The 11,772-nt window shown below is 48.9% G+C and overlaps 5 protein-coding genes across 5 annotated transcripts; 3 read left to right on the forward strand and 2 right to left on the reverse strand.

The window, feature by feature from the left end:
- Positions 1-675: 675 nt before the first annotated feature.
- On the forward strand, positions 676-1,638 carry PG994_014020 (uncharacterized protein; the record flags this gene model as incomplete). Its single annotated transcript, XM_066865429.1, has 1 exon — positions 676-1,638. One exon carries the CDS (start codon positions 676-678, stop codon positions 1,636-1,638), a length of 963 nt encoding a protein of 320 aa, XP_066708558.1.
- Positions 1,639-2,447: 809 nt separating this feature from the next.
- On the reverse strand, positions 2,448-3,216 carry PG994_014021 (uncharacterized protein; the record flags this gene model as incomplete). Its single annotated transcript, XM_066865430.1, has 2 exons — positions 2,448-3,123; positions 3,212-3,216. The coding sequence occupies 2 exons, from the start codon at positions 3,214-3,216 to the stop codon at positions 2,448-2,450; spliced, it is 681 nt and encodes a 226-aa protein (XP_066708559.1).
- A 630-nt stretch (positions 3,217-3,846) lies between these two features.
- On the reverse strand, positions 3,847-5,358 carry PG994_014022 (uncharacterized protein; the record flags this gene model as incomplete). Its single annotated transcript, XM_066865431.1, has 1 exon — positions 3,847-5,358. One exon carries the CDS (start codon positions 5,356-5,358, stop codon positions 3,847-3,849), a length of 1,512 nt encoding a protein of 503 aa, XP_066708560.1.
- Positions 5,359-6,569: 1,211 nt separating this feature from the next.
- PG994_014023 (uncharacterized protein) lies at positions 6,570-7,829 on the forward strand (the record flags this gene model as incomplete). Its single annotated transcript, XM_066865432.1, has 1 exon — positions 6,570-7,829. One exon carries the CDS (start codon positions 6,570-6,572, stop codon positions 7,827-7,829), a length of 1,260 nt encoding a protein of 419 aa, XP_066708561.1.
- Positions 7,830-9,329: 1,500 nt separating this feature from the next.
- On the forward strand, positions 9,330-10,527 carry PG994_014024 (uncharacterized protein; the record flags this gene model as incomplete). The annotated part of the gene is made up of 3 exons (XM_066865433.1): positions 9,330-9,698; positions 9,759-10,461; positions 10,502-10,527. 3 exons carry the CDS (start codon positions 9,330-9,332, stop codon positions 10,525-10,527), a joined length of 1,098 nt encoding a protein of 365 aa, XP_066708562.1.
- Between the last annotated feature and the right edge of the window lie 1,245 nt (positions 10,528-11,772).

Here is an 11,772-nt window from a genome sequence, read left to right on the forward strand (position 1 = left end):
CGGATGCAAAACGGCAGGCCTTAAGACAGGTCAGATAGGGTTGCCGTTTGTCTTCCGTAGTTTCGTCGTCGTCGACTGGCAGGGAATTGACGCTCTCGTCCACTTAAAACCTGCACCGACTGGCGACACTGAGGTAGACTTTGCACTTATATATTCTGAGTTCATGACCAATTTGGGCATATAATAGCGCGTTCCGTATTCGTGAGGACTAGATGTTGAATTACCTTTCTAATCTGCGGTGCTGGCTCATCCGTCACCATACCTCTGATTCTTCGCCGTGCGTGCGAGAAGGGGCCAGTGGCCTATGGGGGTGGCCACGAAAGTTCCCTCTACCAATTTGATTGATTAGAAGAACATGTTTAGCAGCTAAAGTGATCTTGAACCGCATTGATGGAATTCTATCTTCGGCCTGTCCCCTAGAGCTACTGAACTCTAGTACCGTAAACATGTACAGGGGCCCCAAACCCCAATTATTGGGAGGTAGGTAGGTATCGGAGAAAGACCATATCTACATGTACCTACTTAAATTTGGTGGTACAGAAGTTTTAGCACCGACCCTCCAGACTTGATCGCCTCCTAGAACACTTCCTTGTCTTCCGAGCCAACGCATTTCCACCGCCCTTCGCCACAGAACTCGGTCTTCACGTTAATACGCCAATCACATCATCGATAATCATGGTTGCCAAAGACCTTATTAGCAGGCTCCAACCCGCCGATTCTATTGAATATCTTAGGCGGAGGCCGAAGGACTTCCTATACTACGCCAAATTGGACTTATGCCCATGGATGGATCCGCACACCGACGAGATCCTCAGAGATCCATCCCAAGAAGAGCTTATTGTGTACGAGCGAGGAACACAGGAGTATAGGCATCTGCGCAGCCTGCAGAGGAGCAACACCAGGCTTTTCCCTGGGGCAATCTTCGGACCGCAATTCCTACCGACCGGGGGCCCAGCCGGCCTGAGCGGACGGCACGCCCTAGACACCTGCAACAAGTCCGTTGCCTTGTACACTATTGGCCACGACACTCTGCCAATACTCAACTACCTGTACCGAAAATGGCTCCGGCCGTTCGAGAATCCTATTGAATTTGGAGAATTCATTGCTAAGATGATTGAAATTGACCTCGGCCAGTTCCACAGAGCCTTTACGCAGCTAGCTTCAACGGAAGAATTGCAAGGGGTAGTGGAAGGCATCATCCGACTCCATCAACAAATCATCCATGATATCCGTGAAACGTTTCAAGGTCGTGGTGACACCCTTGGCCTCTATAATCAGGAAGATTATGACAACCTTGACAATTACGACTTCATGCCTCTTTCTGGATCGTTGATCATTGTCACCAAAGAGTTACCAACCGGGGTACAGGACGACCTTTCGCAGATGCAGGTTTACCTCATTCTGACGGGCGCTGACGCTGAATTCAGCGCGCCCATATCTTTTGAGACGCTTTACACTGTAGGACAAGTCTTGAATGCGGATTATGACTGCGGTACTCAGCCCAATTTGTTCCTGACTACACTGGAAGCGGCAGTGGAATTTGTGCAAGAAGTCGAGAGGAGAGAGCTACAAGTATGTGGTGTGCGACTAGATCCCACTCTCGCAGCTCCCGGTCCTATAGACATAGAACTTTTGTGAGAACTTGGCTGGACTGGGGAGGATCTTGTCGGCCCATCACACCTCTGGGTCGACACGGCAAGCTGGCCAAAATGGATTGGGCCCGGGGCGGCTCTTCACACCGTCCTGCGGAGCGACGAGGACCCGAGACTGACAACGTCGAGGAAACGGCTGGAGCAAATGTATGCCCCAGAACGATTTACCTCCAACATTGTGCGCAACAAGAGGCAGATCGGGGTTGATAAGGATGTCGAAGACGAAGAGATCAAGAAGACTAAGCCTGGTGCTTAGGAAGCATCAATTTTAATACCCCCAGAGCTACCCGTATAGATGGGCCTGATTTTCACATAGATCACATCTTCATCCTTAGAGGCAATGCATGGTTATGACTTCAACGTTTCTCTACACCGGTCACCTCATGGCTGTCATTTTCGCAGTGAAGACCCAGTAGACAATATCTTCAGCGCTATCGGATCTGTTATTTAGTTCATTTGATGTCGAATCTCTCGGGCGCGGGACGCGACATGGCTGGTAGACTCCGCACTTATATATTCTGAGTTCGTGATCAATCAGGTCGTTTGGCAGCGTGTTTCGTATTCGTGAGGACTAGATGCTGAATCTAGCCGACTACCAACATAACGACTCCGTGGCTCTGCACTCGACGGAACGCCCACCATAATGTCCCATTAAGACGCAATGATAATCTCCAAGCTTTTCTTTATTTGCCTTGTAGCACCAAATGTCATGAATTTTCGCTCACACCTGCCTGATCCCCGTATGCACCTAAGGAAAACGCACTATAGTAGAAGTCGCATTATCGTCAAGCGCTTTCAAAGGGAACCCTCGAGCTGACCGATGTGCTCTTCATACATGCGAACGGTGTCGTTCCTCAGTACCGCCTTTTCCTGCTCGTACTCCTCGCGCATATCTTCCATTTGCCTCCCGTGGCGCTCCTGCATGTTTCGTACGACTCCACGCGTGTGTCGAGCAATTTCGTTGACTGCGCTTGCGACGTGGGCATCCTCGTTTTCATGATCGTCGCTGTTGTCGTAGTGGGCCACCTGCTTTCCCATGGTGACCCTGCTGGGACCGGCTTGAACTTCGCCGCTGTCGCCGTCGTCGCCGCCGGCAGGAGGGGCCAGGAACATCTCCGCAGTGGGCTCGGCAGGCGGGCCGATGGGTCTCGGAGGCAATATGTCGGCGGCGCCGGGACGACCAGGGGCAGGAGCGGAGGTGGGAGCGGAGGCAGGAGCGATGGTTGGGCCGCGATGGGCTGTGGTCGGCGGCTTGTTCTGCTCGGGGGCCTTCTGATGCACCTTTCGCAGGTGGACACGGAGGGCGCTCTGGCGCTTGAAACCCAGGCCTTTGCGGAGAAAGTTTTGTTGGGAGCAGATGTGATCCGAGATGTTGATACCGTGGGCTTTGAGCTCGTGCACTTCGCACCCATCCTTGCGCTGGAAGCTGCTGGCGCACTGGCTGCAATGGAACTCGTTGTCGTTCAGATCCCTGTCAATGAGACCCAAGTTAGCAATTTCGTCCAGATCGCCGAATTGACAAAGATTATAGCGATATAGATAGTTCAGTCCTGGGGGACGGCATACATGATGATAATAATGATAATAATGATAATGGTTGGACGGAATCCGGTCGTGGGAGATCTTGGACAGCCGATATGCGATGTGTTAAGAAGAATCTAGAGGAGGAGATTTCTCGTAGGAAGTTTTCGACTTGGATTAAATAGCGGCTGTGACAGCCTCTGTAAATATAACACGGTGGCGAACTAAGTGAATACAGGCGGTATAGCTTGTGTTGTGCTATAATAATCGAGAAGAGGAGATCTCCAGCCGCGGGGTCTCAACTTGAAGCGATTGTTACCGCGTCTATTGTATTCACACAGCATTTATCGCTGGGCTAGGTCCTGAACTGGTAAATTATTTTCTACTCAACCTCTTTCCTCCTTGAAAGAGCTCAAGAAAGTGTGAAAGAGCGTCCGGGTCAGGGTTGCAACGAGAAGAAACGCCACAAACAATGGCATCTGGGTGTGTAGAAGGCGCATTAGACGACTCATTGAGGGAACCGATTCACCTAATAGATTCCATCGCACCTGTTTTGCACATGGTGCATGGAAGTCAGGTTATGATATTGGGTAAGATCGCTTCTTCTGAGCCAATATGTTGCAGCGTAATTGACTCGTCGCAAGAATATACCTTCTGCCGGGCCAACTTGTCTTCAAACCGGAGGTAGCAAAGAAGTATCATCAAAGCCCGCGAAGTTGGGGATCATCCTTCCACCCGCTGAATGGGTCCATGAGATTCCAAGGGCGCCATAATCTGCTGTCAAATCCGCAAGAACACTGGCCTCACCCTCTGGGCCCTGCTTTTGCCGTTGGCGGAACAGCTTCATGAGAATACCTTTACTCTTCAGCCGCCCGTCGTTCCAGCAAATCCAGAGACCGGGATCTCCTTTCCAGATACCTAACAGGGGGATTCGCCGTCTTTCCAGCTTGAACGCTTGAGGTCCGGGTCTTGCTTGGATAGCCTTGCATAGCTGATGGTCATCTTCTTCGAGATCCGCCAGTGCATCGTTCGATGAGTCGCTGTTCTGTGCATAGGAAAGACTGCTTGCCGCCTGGAAATGAACGTCGCCTTGGTATATATAGTTAAAGATCCCAATAAAGGAGGGCCTCCGGTAGTTTGCATAGTGCAAGAAGGCAAAAGCACGGTAGAGGTGGGCTCTACATCTTTGGCTATCTGTAAGGCCAACGAATGCCAATGCCTTATTGCAGGCCTGAATGTTGCCACAAAGGAAATCCAGCGTAGCGGTTGTGGCCGACGTGATGGGAGGAGCTGTTCTTTCCAACCGTCTTATGTGCTTGTGAGCGACACGACTGAACGCAATGTACATCTCTGTATCCATGTGCTGCAGGCTGTTTCCTCGAGGCGTGCCCTCGGGGAACAGTGCTCTTGCCTGATAGGTGGACGCGGGCCCTGTATGATATTGGTTCATTGCGTCTGAATACCGGCCCTCAAGCTCAGCTCTGTGTCCCATCTTGTAATAACATGCCTTGATCTTTACTAACGATTCGAAGGAATTCGATGCACCCGTCATCTGTTCTATCAGGACTTGTTGCGTAGCGTCATCGTCCAATCCTGTAAATGAGACATCCCGGAGACCTCGGATTGAATACAGTGGTCCCATTACCTTCGAGAACACGGTCGGCCGTTTCGAAACCGCAGGATTCAATTCCACCGTGAAACTTGAGTAACCAATGCTGAGAAAGGATAGGTCCAAAATGAAGCCATTATACGCCGCGGGGTGGTAGGCAAAGGTGAATGTCTCCATGGCCTTCCAGTCTCCGCCAGCGAGGTGGAAGTGGACTGCAACCTGATTATCCAACCATTTCGAGTGCTTCTTTGAAGATCCGCTGTACGTTAAGCACGGCTGATGTCCCCAATTAGCATAAGGCCCAAAGTCACCAGTCGCGCGAATCCATATGTTGCCGTTAACCAGATAATCCCAGGCTTCGTCGCGAATTTGCCGATTGATCTGGAGGATAGAGGATTCGAGGGGCATAGGACATTCTTCGGACCAGAAGTGTTGATCGAGAATGACGAAATACTCGTACACTAAGATACGAAGCTCCGGTGGGATTCTGAGTAGAGGAGGAATGGCGTTCTGGTTGCTTGGCAATGCTTTGTTATGGTTTGGTGCGGAGTTCTGCGGAGGATTTAGGGACTCCATTGTCCAGATTGCAGGAAGCTGCTGTGATGAACAGCTATCTATAGAAGGAGGGGATCTCGGTTGGAAAAAGAAGACAGAAGAATACAAGAAAATATTCTCCCAGGGCTCTGAATATGGTCTATATCTGGATTAGAGAAGGTTGATTTGCTAAAGTTCGCTGGGAAACTGGTTGCTTGCTATCATGGCAAACTCCGTCCCGCCCTGATATAAGTTAAAACCCTGACAAACGGCATTCATTCTATGTGTCAGAGGCCTTACTAGATAGGAAACTCAACTCCTTGCCTTCAGTGATTACAACCAAAACAGCCAGCCTCAAGCTGGCATCCACAAGGTTCTCTAACACGCATCGATACGAGTCCTCGACAGCTGATACAGGTGCATGTTAGACAGGTGGCCCATAGCGACATATCCATGCTAGCGATAACGACTCGGAGTCCCACTGCCATTAAAAAAAACACAGTGAGACTCAGTACTGTATTAATGAAAAGGTGGTGTTTAAACTTTGAGACGTTGAAATTAGGTTGCAAGTATTGATTAGTCAGGATTTATTGCGTTTAAAATACACCTTTGCCAACCATACAAACCCCTGAAAGTAAGCATACTGCAACAGAGTTTCACTAGCGGGACAGTGCAGCGCACGTTTTTTCAACCCTTATTCATATATTTTCAGATCATTGCATGGATTGCCAGCTGGAACAATCGTTAGGATCCCAATTTGCTACCGTCGGTCTCAAAGTGGACTGGGTTTCTATACTGAACGTACAAATACACTAGAGGCTGTTGAATGTGTGAGTATACAAAGCGGTCATGATTGTAGGGTATATTGACTCATGGCAAGAGAGGTATAACCACAGTGCCTTGGACCTTATCGAAAGCCATAGTAGTGGCTTGAGGATTCAAGTCTTACAAAGTTACTGTTTACAAATTAGCCTAGCTATTATTCGCAAGAGTTTTAAAGGATTGATTGCTTCTCACAATTGTCTTATTTTGTCAACAATGGATCGCAGCTGGGGCTTTGTAGCCCTTTATGCCATTAACATGGTAAAAGGGGCGAACTGTTTCTGGCCAATACGATGCATATATATGATCAAAGGATTCTGTAGCATTGCTGCATTTTGGAAGAAACAACTTGAATAAATTCACCGAGGTCCTCCTGGCATTATCAACACATTGAAATCCATAGCAAACTTACCGATCATTGCTAAACGATCATGGCTGATCCTACCGCTCGGGGTACTCTGGGATTCGATTTCAAATTCTTCGCTACATCCATCCTGCAATGGACGGTAGAGAAAATCCGGGCGCAGGCCCAAAGATCCGGCTTCTCATCAAAGATAACAGGCCAAGAGACCGTTGACGAGCTGAAAGGTATGTACCCTGGTTGCGTGGTCGTTGGAGCCGATGTCCCATTCAAGAAACAGTACTTCTTATTACAGCAACTCGTGGATTACCTCCGGCAGAAAGGCTTGCACGTCAATGACATCGACCAGGAGATGATCCCGAGGGTGCCTCAGGACCCGGCGTTGCGCCAGCAGCAGACGCGTTTCGTAGGCAACGCCACCGATGCGAGGTTCCACCGCTGGTCCGTTACCGATGACGACACCGTGAACATGAAGGGCACGTTCGACCCCCGCCGGCACCAGCCCCGCGACACCTACCTCGAGTCCGAGATGAAGGGCTGTTCCGGGGTCGAGATCGTGTCGCCCGCGCTGACGGACACGCCCGAGAGCTACCAGGAGGTCGCCCGGGTCTTCAACATGGTGAAGAACCTGTACTTCCTGCACGTCAACGAGTCCTGTGGGCTGCACGTCCACGTGGCCTTTGGCCCGCACACGATAACCATGGAGCCATTGCGCAAGATCGCATGCCTCCTGTTTACACTCGACCCCTTTATAGCCACCCTGCACCCTGAGCATCGGACCGGAGGCAACCCCAATTGCCCATCTATCCGGAAATATAGTAATGCCGCTCGCGGATGGACATTCAAAGATGCCGTCAAAGACTTGAACAGAATCCGCATGGGTGAAGATGACGAGTACGACCCGTTGTATTACCAGATGGGCCACAAGGCGGGCGGCAATCTGGAATGGGTCCCCATTCCAGATGCGTTGGACGAGATCAAGGCCTGCAAGAAGCCCGAAGAGGTCGCCTGGCTCCTGCAGTGCGAGGCCAGGGCCAACTACAACTTCTGCCCCTTTCACAACGGCACCCTGAATCCGACGATCGAGTTCCGCGAGCACGCGATGACCGGTGACGTCGCCAGGGTCATAGCCTGGGGGCGGTTCTGCGTCGCCCTCGTCCGCTACGCGGCGCTGGAGATGTCGGACGGGGACCTGGAAGAGATCGTTGAGATCTGCCACGACGCCGAGTCTGAGGAGGAGGATAGTAAGTTCAAACTCTGGGAACTCTTCGAGTTCATGGACTTGCAAGACAGTGCCGTTGACTTGAGAGTCTCACGTCCGCCAGCATAGGTTTGATCTTCCCTTGTCCTTGTTGTAAGTAACGTAGTTTCTTCATCAAACTACCGAAGTAGGCGAGTGAATAGCAAGTGAGGTTACTTGTTTAACCTTACTAATATGATAAATAAAACAATACGGCTGAATTCAATAGCGCCAAGCAAAAGTCTAACAATATCTGTTGGAACAGCTGGAACTAAAGCTGTTCATATTGCTCCAAAAGGGGTGCCACGTGCCTGCGCGCACGAACCCCTTTTCTGTTTCATCAAGAGGGGCATACGATGCCCCTCGCAGCTAGCACTATAGATAGGCATAAACAACAGATTATAGCAATACAGCACCACTTGAACCCCCACTTGTACGTACGTACGAAAGCCCATTAAACAATATCAGAAGTGTGAAACCATATTGAAATCTGACGGGGAAAAGCCATGGAGAAACCGGAGAGGAAAATTAGAGAGAAGGGGAAATAAACCGGCATTTCCACCGATAAATCACAGTAGTCCCTGCATCAATTTGCCCTTCCTGAACCTCTAGGGAGCTTATCCCCGATTTTGAGCTGTTTCTTCAGATGCCGCTTAAGGCTGTCTGCTCTGCAAACCATGAAACACCCCATGACTTCACATGGCCTTTTCTCGGAAGACCCCCGCTCTCTCGACCCCTACCACGTTCAAGAATTACTCACGGAAACATTAAACAAACTTGCCTTCGCTAACGTGACGGAGATACTGGTGAAGGTGTCCAATTTAACCACCCTAGGGACTTTACTGAACTCCATATTCTAGGTACTAGTACTTACGTATAAACTCAAGTATCCCACAAATAGCAAACGTTGAGGCTACTGAGATTGAAATGACTAAATCTGAAATGGTAAGTAGACACGTAAACAACGCTGCACCAGCCACCCCTGAAATGACCCGACATACTTGCGCGTTTTCAACCTATAATACTGCAGTCACTTGCTTTGTGGTCATCCCATGATGAGAAGCAAGTTTCCCCAAGTTTCCGTTGTGGTAAGTAGTACCATAATGCGCCCAAAGGCTCATAATGGTTGCATTGACTAGATTTGCTCTCCACAGTGGGCAGTTATCAGCATGCATACGAGGAGTGGGTATTCTGGTTGGCCTCTTCCAAGTCTTTATGCATAGAGTAAAGGCATGGAAAGAGATTGTATGATTTAAAGTGAATGCAATGCCCTTTTTTTGATGGCTGTTGTTTTTTATTCACCTTAGTGACAATGCCATTAGTTCGAGCTTAGAAGTAACTGCATTCAGTGTGGCCCGGGGTGGTTTGATTGATTGTTTGTCTGGTTTTTTAGTTTTTTGGTTGTTTATGACGTTTTACGTGTCTTCCACACCACGTAGTGGTGTAAAAGGGAGGCTTGGGGGGGAGTTCACTCTGTCTATTCAGCTAGATCATTGACTGATAACTCTCCTTCTTTAGTAAAACTTTTTTTTCACTGGGAAGCAAATTTACGAAGAGCATCTTTAACTATCCCCTTTACACAACATCACCATGACTTGCGCTATAGCACCGACCGTCTTAGCCGTCTTTTGGGCATGGGGCCGGATCGACAACGTGATCTCGGCCCGGGCACCGGAGGATTACAGGCCTGTCTTGCCTTTGGAAAATCCCATCTACAAGACCTCCGATATCAGCATCATGGTCACGACGAAATCTATGCCCGCCATCTTCAAAGACTGTCTACGCCTCTGGGCCCTGAACAAGCCGAGGGAAGTCATCATCAGCACGGTCCACGAAGAAGCCGAAGCTATCACCAAACTCATAGCCGAAGACGAGTTCATCGCTACGCTCAGGGAGGAGAAAGGCTTGGTCGTCAAAGTCGTCACTTCTACTCCGGATGCTGGGAAAAGGATTCAGCTGGTCACGGGCATATAACACGCCACTGGCCGCCTCATCGCCACCTCCGACGACCATATCCAGTGGCCACTGCACTACTTGAGGGACATGGCCGCCTGCTTCGAGGACCCCTCCGTGGGCGCCGCCGGTCCCATGATCAACGTCTACGTCCCCGAAGACCGGCGCAACTCCGACAAGCTCTCGCCCTGGGACGTCCTCGCGATGCGCATGGCCTACAAGCGCAACCCGACCCAGAAGATCCCCTACGCGAAGTCGCGCTGGTGCTTCATCCTCGCCGGCACGTCGTGCCTGGTCCGCGCCGAGATCGTCCGGGACCCGCAGTACATCACGGCCTTCCTGAACGACTTCTGGCGCGGCCGGCACCGGCTCGACGTGGGCGACGACACCTTCACCTCGCGCTGGCTGCAGCGGCGCGCCTGGACCATCGCGGTCCAGGACACGCCGGCCGCGACGGTGCTGCGGACCTCGCGGGTCGAGACGCGCGCCTACTTCCGGCAGATCATGCGCTGGGAGTGCAGCACGGTGCAGCACTTCGTGCGGACGCTGCGCGAGGTGCCGCAGGTCTGGCGCGACGGGTTCGTGGCCCAGAAGACGCTGGAGCGCGTACTGCGGCCTGTCCTCTCGACCGTCCACATCGGCGGGTGGGTCGGGACGATGCTCTGCTGGCCCCGGTTCGCGCTGCTGCTGCTCGCGTATTACGTCCTCGAGTCCTTTTCGAGCTTTGACGCGTTCTTCCGGGAGTACCCTTTTACATGCTCCAGTACTGGTACGCTGCTGTCGCGGCGGACTACATCTACATCTTGCAGGACTACTGGGCTTGGGCGACTCTTAACAATAACGGTGGAGACCCGCCTTCGGGCCCTCCCCTGCTTCGGGCCCCCTGTCAACCAGTTCGCTCACATCAACCACTTCAATTCAACGTCGCCTTTCTAACTCGTCCTTACTGCAACAACTATACAGGAAATAGCCTTACTATTATTATTATCGCTCTCTTCATTAAGAGCATTTTTAGCTTTACCAACAGCTAATTACATGCGCTGTATATTTTCAATCGTTACGAGCCTCGAATTCGGGCTTAAATTAACCTTTTTTCGTTTCCTTAGCGTTATAGCCTCTAATTAAGCCTGGAGTGCTTAAACTTGCCTCTTTAGAATAGTAATTTATACTTTCTTTTTATCGAATGTTTTCTAGACTTTTCGAAATAGTTAGCGTTACGTAGTTATGTACTTTTTTAATAGATTAAAAAGTTATATTTACTCTTTAAACTTTATTAACTTTTTTAAAATCGATTAAATAATATTTAAATTATAAGAAATATTTTAAAGCGTATAAAGCGTTTTATTAAACTTATTAAATATTATTTTTATAAGATTAGTCGTTATATAACTAGTGTTTTTAAGTAAATAAAAACTTAATAATAGTTTTATTATATTTATTAATTAAAGACCGGCTATTTTTTAACTATATCGAATATTTTAACTCGAGATTACTTTTAAACGTGCCTTTTAATAATATTAAAGAAAGTATTATTTATTAATTACCGTTAATATTAGAATAGTAGGAACTAAGGTTTTCTATATTACTTTAAAAGGGGTGCTACGTACCTGCGCGTACGAACCCCTTTTTAGTTTTATTAAAAGGGGTATACGATACCCTTCGTAGCTCGTATTAAAAATAGATATAAATAATAGAATATAATAATATAACCTCGATTAAACTCGGAATTTATATATACGTACGAAAGCTTATTTAATATTAATTAGTAATTACCCGTAGAGATTATAAATTAATAAGAGTAAAGAGACGGTTTTACGCCCTTATCGATGTAAGGGCGACCGTGCTAAAGAGCCCCGAGAATTTCCGCCCGTTAGAGATTCAAAGGAAGAGCCGAACTAAATTAACCGTACAAGGAGGAACCCCTTTTCCCGAGTATATATTATAGGGAGGAGACTAGGTTCCGAATTATACGCGAGACTAGCTAGGCTATATATAATTATATATTTAAATAACCCTTATTAAAATAGAGTTAATTATAGTCGGCGAATTAAGACTAAGCTGTAACGAACGCTATCTGGGT

This window comes from Apiospora phragmitis (assembly GCF_038363925.1).
Source record: "Apiospora phragmitis strain CBS 135458 chromosome Unknown utg000013l:1.0-2965645.0:1.0-2969333.0, whole genome shotgun sequence".
Taxonomy (NCBI): Eukaryota; Fungi; Ascomycota; class Sordariomycetes; order Amphisphaeriales; family Apiosporaceae; genus Apiospora; species Apiospora phragmitis.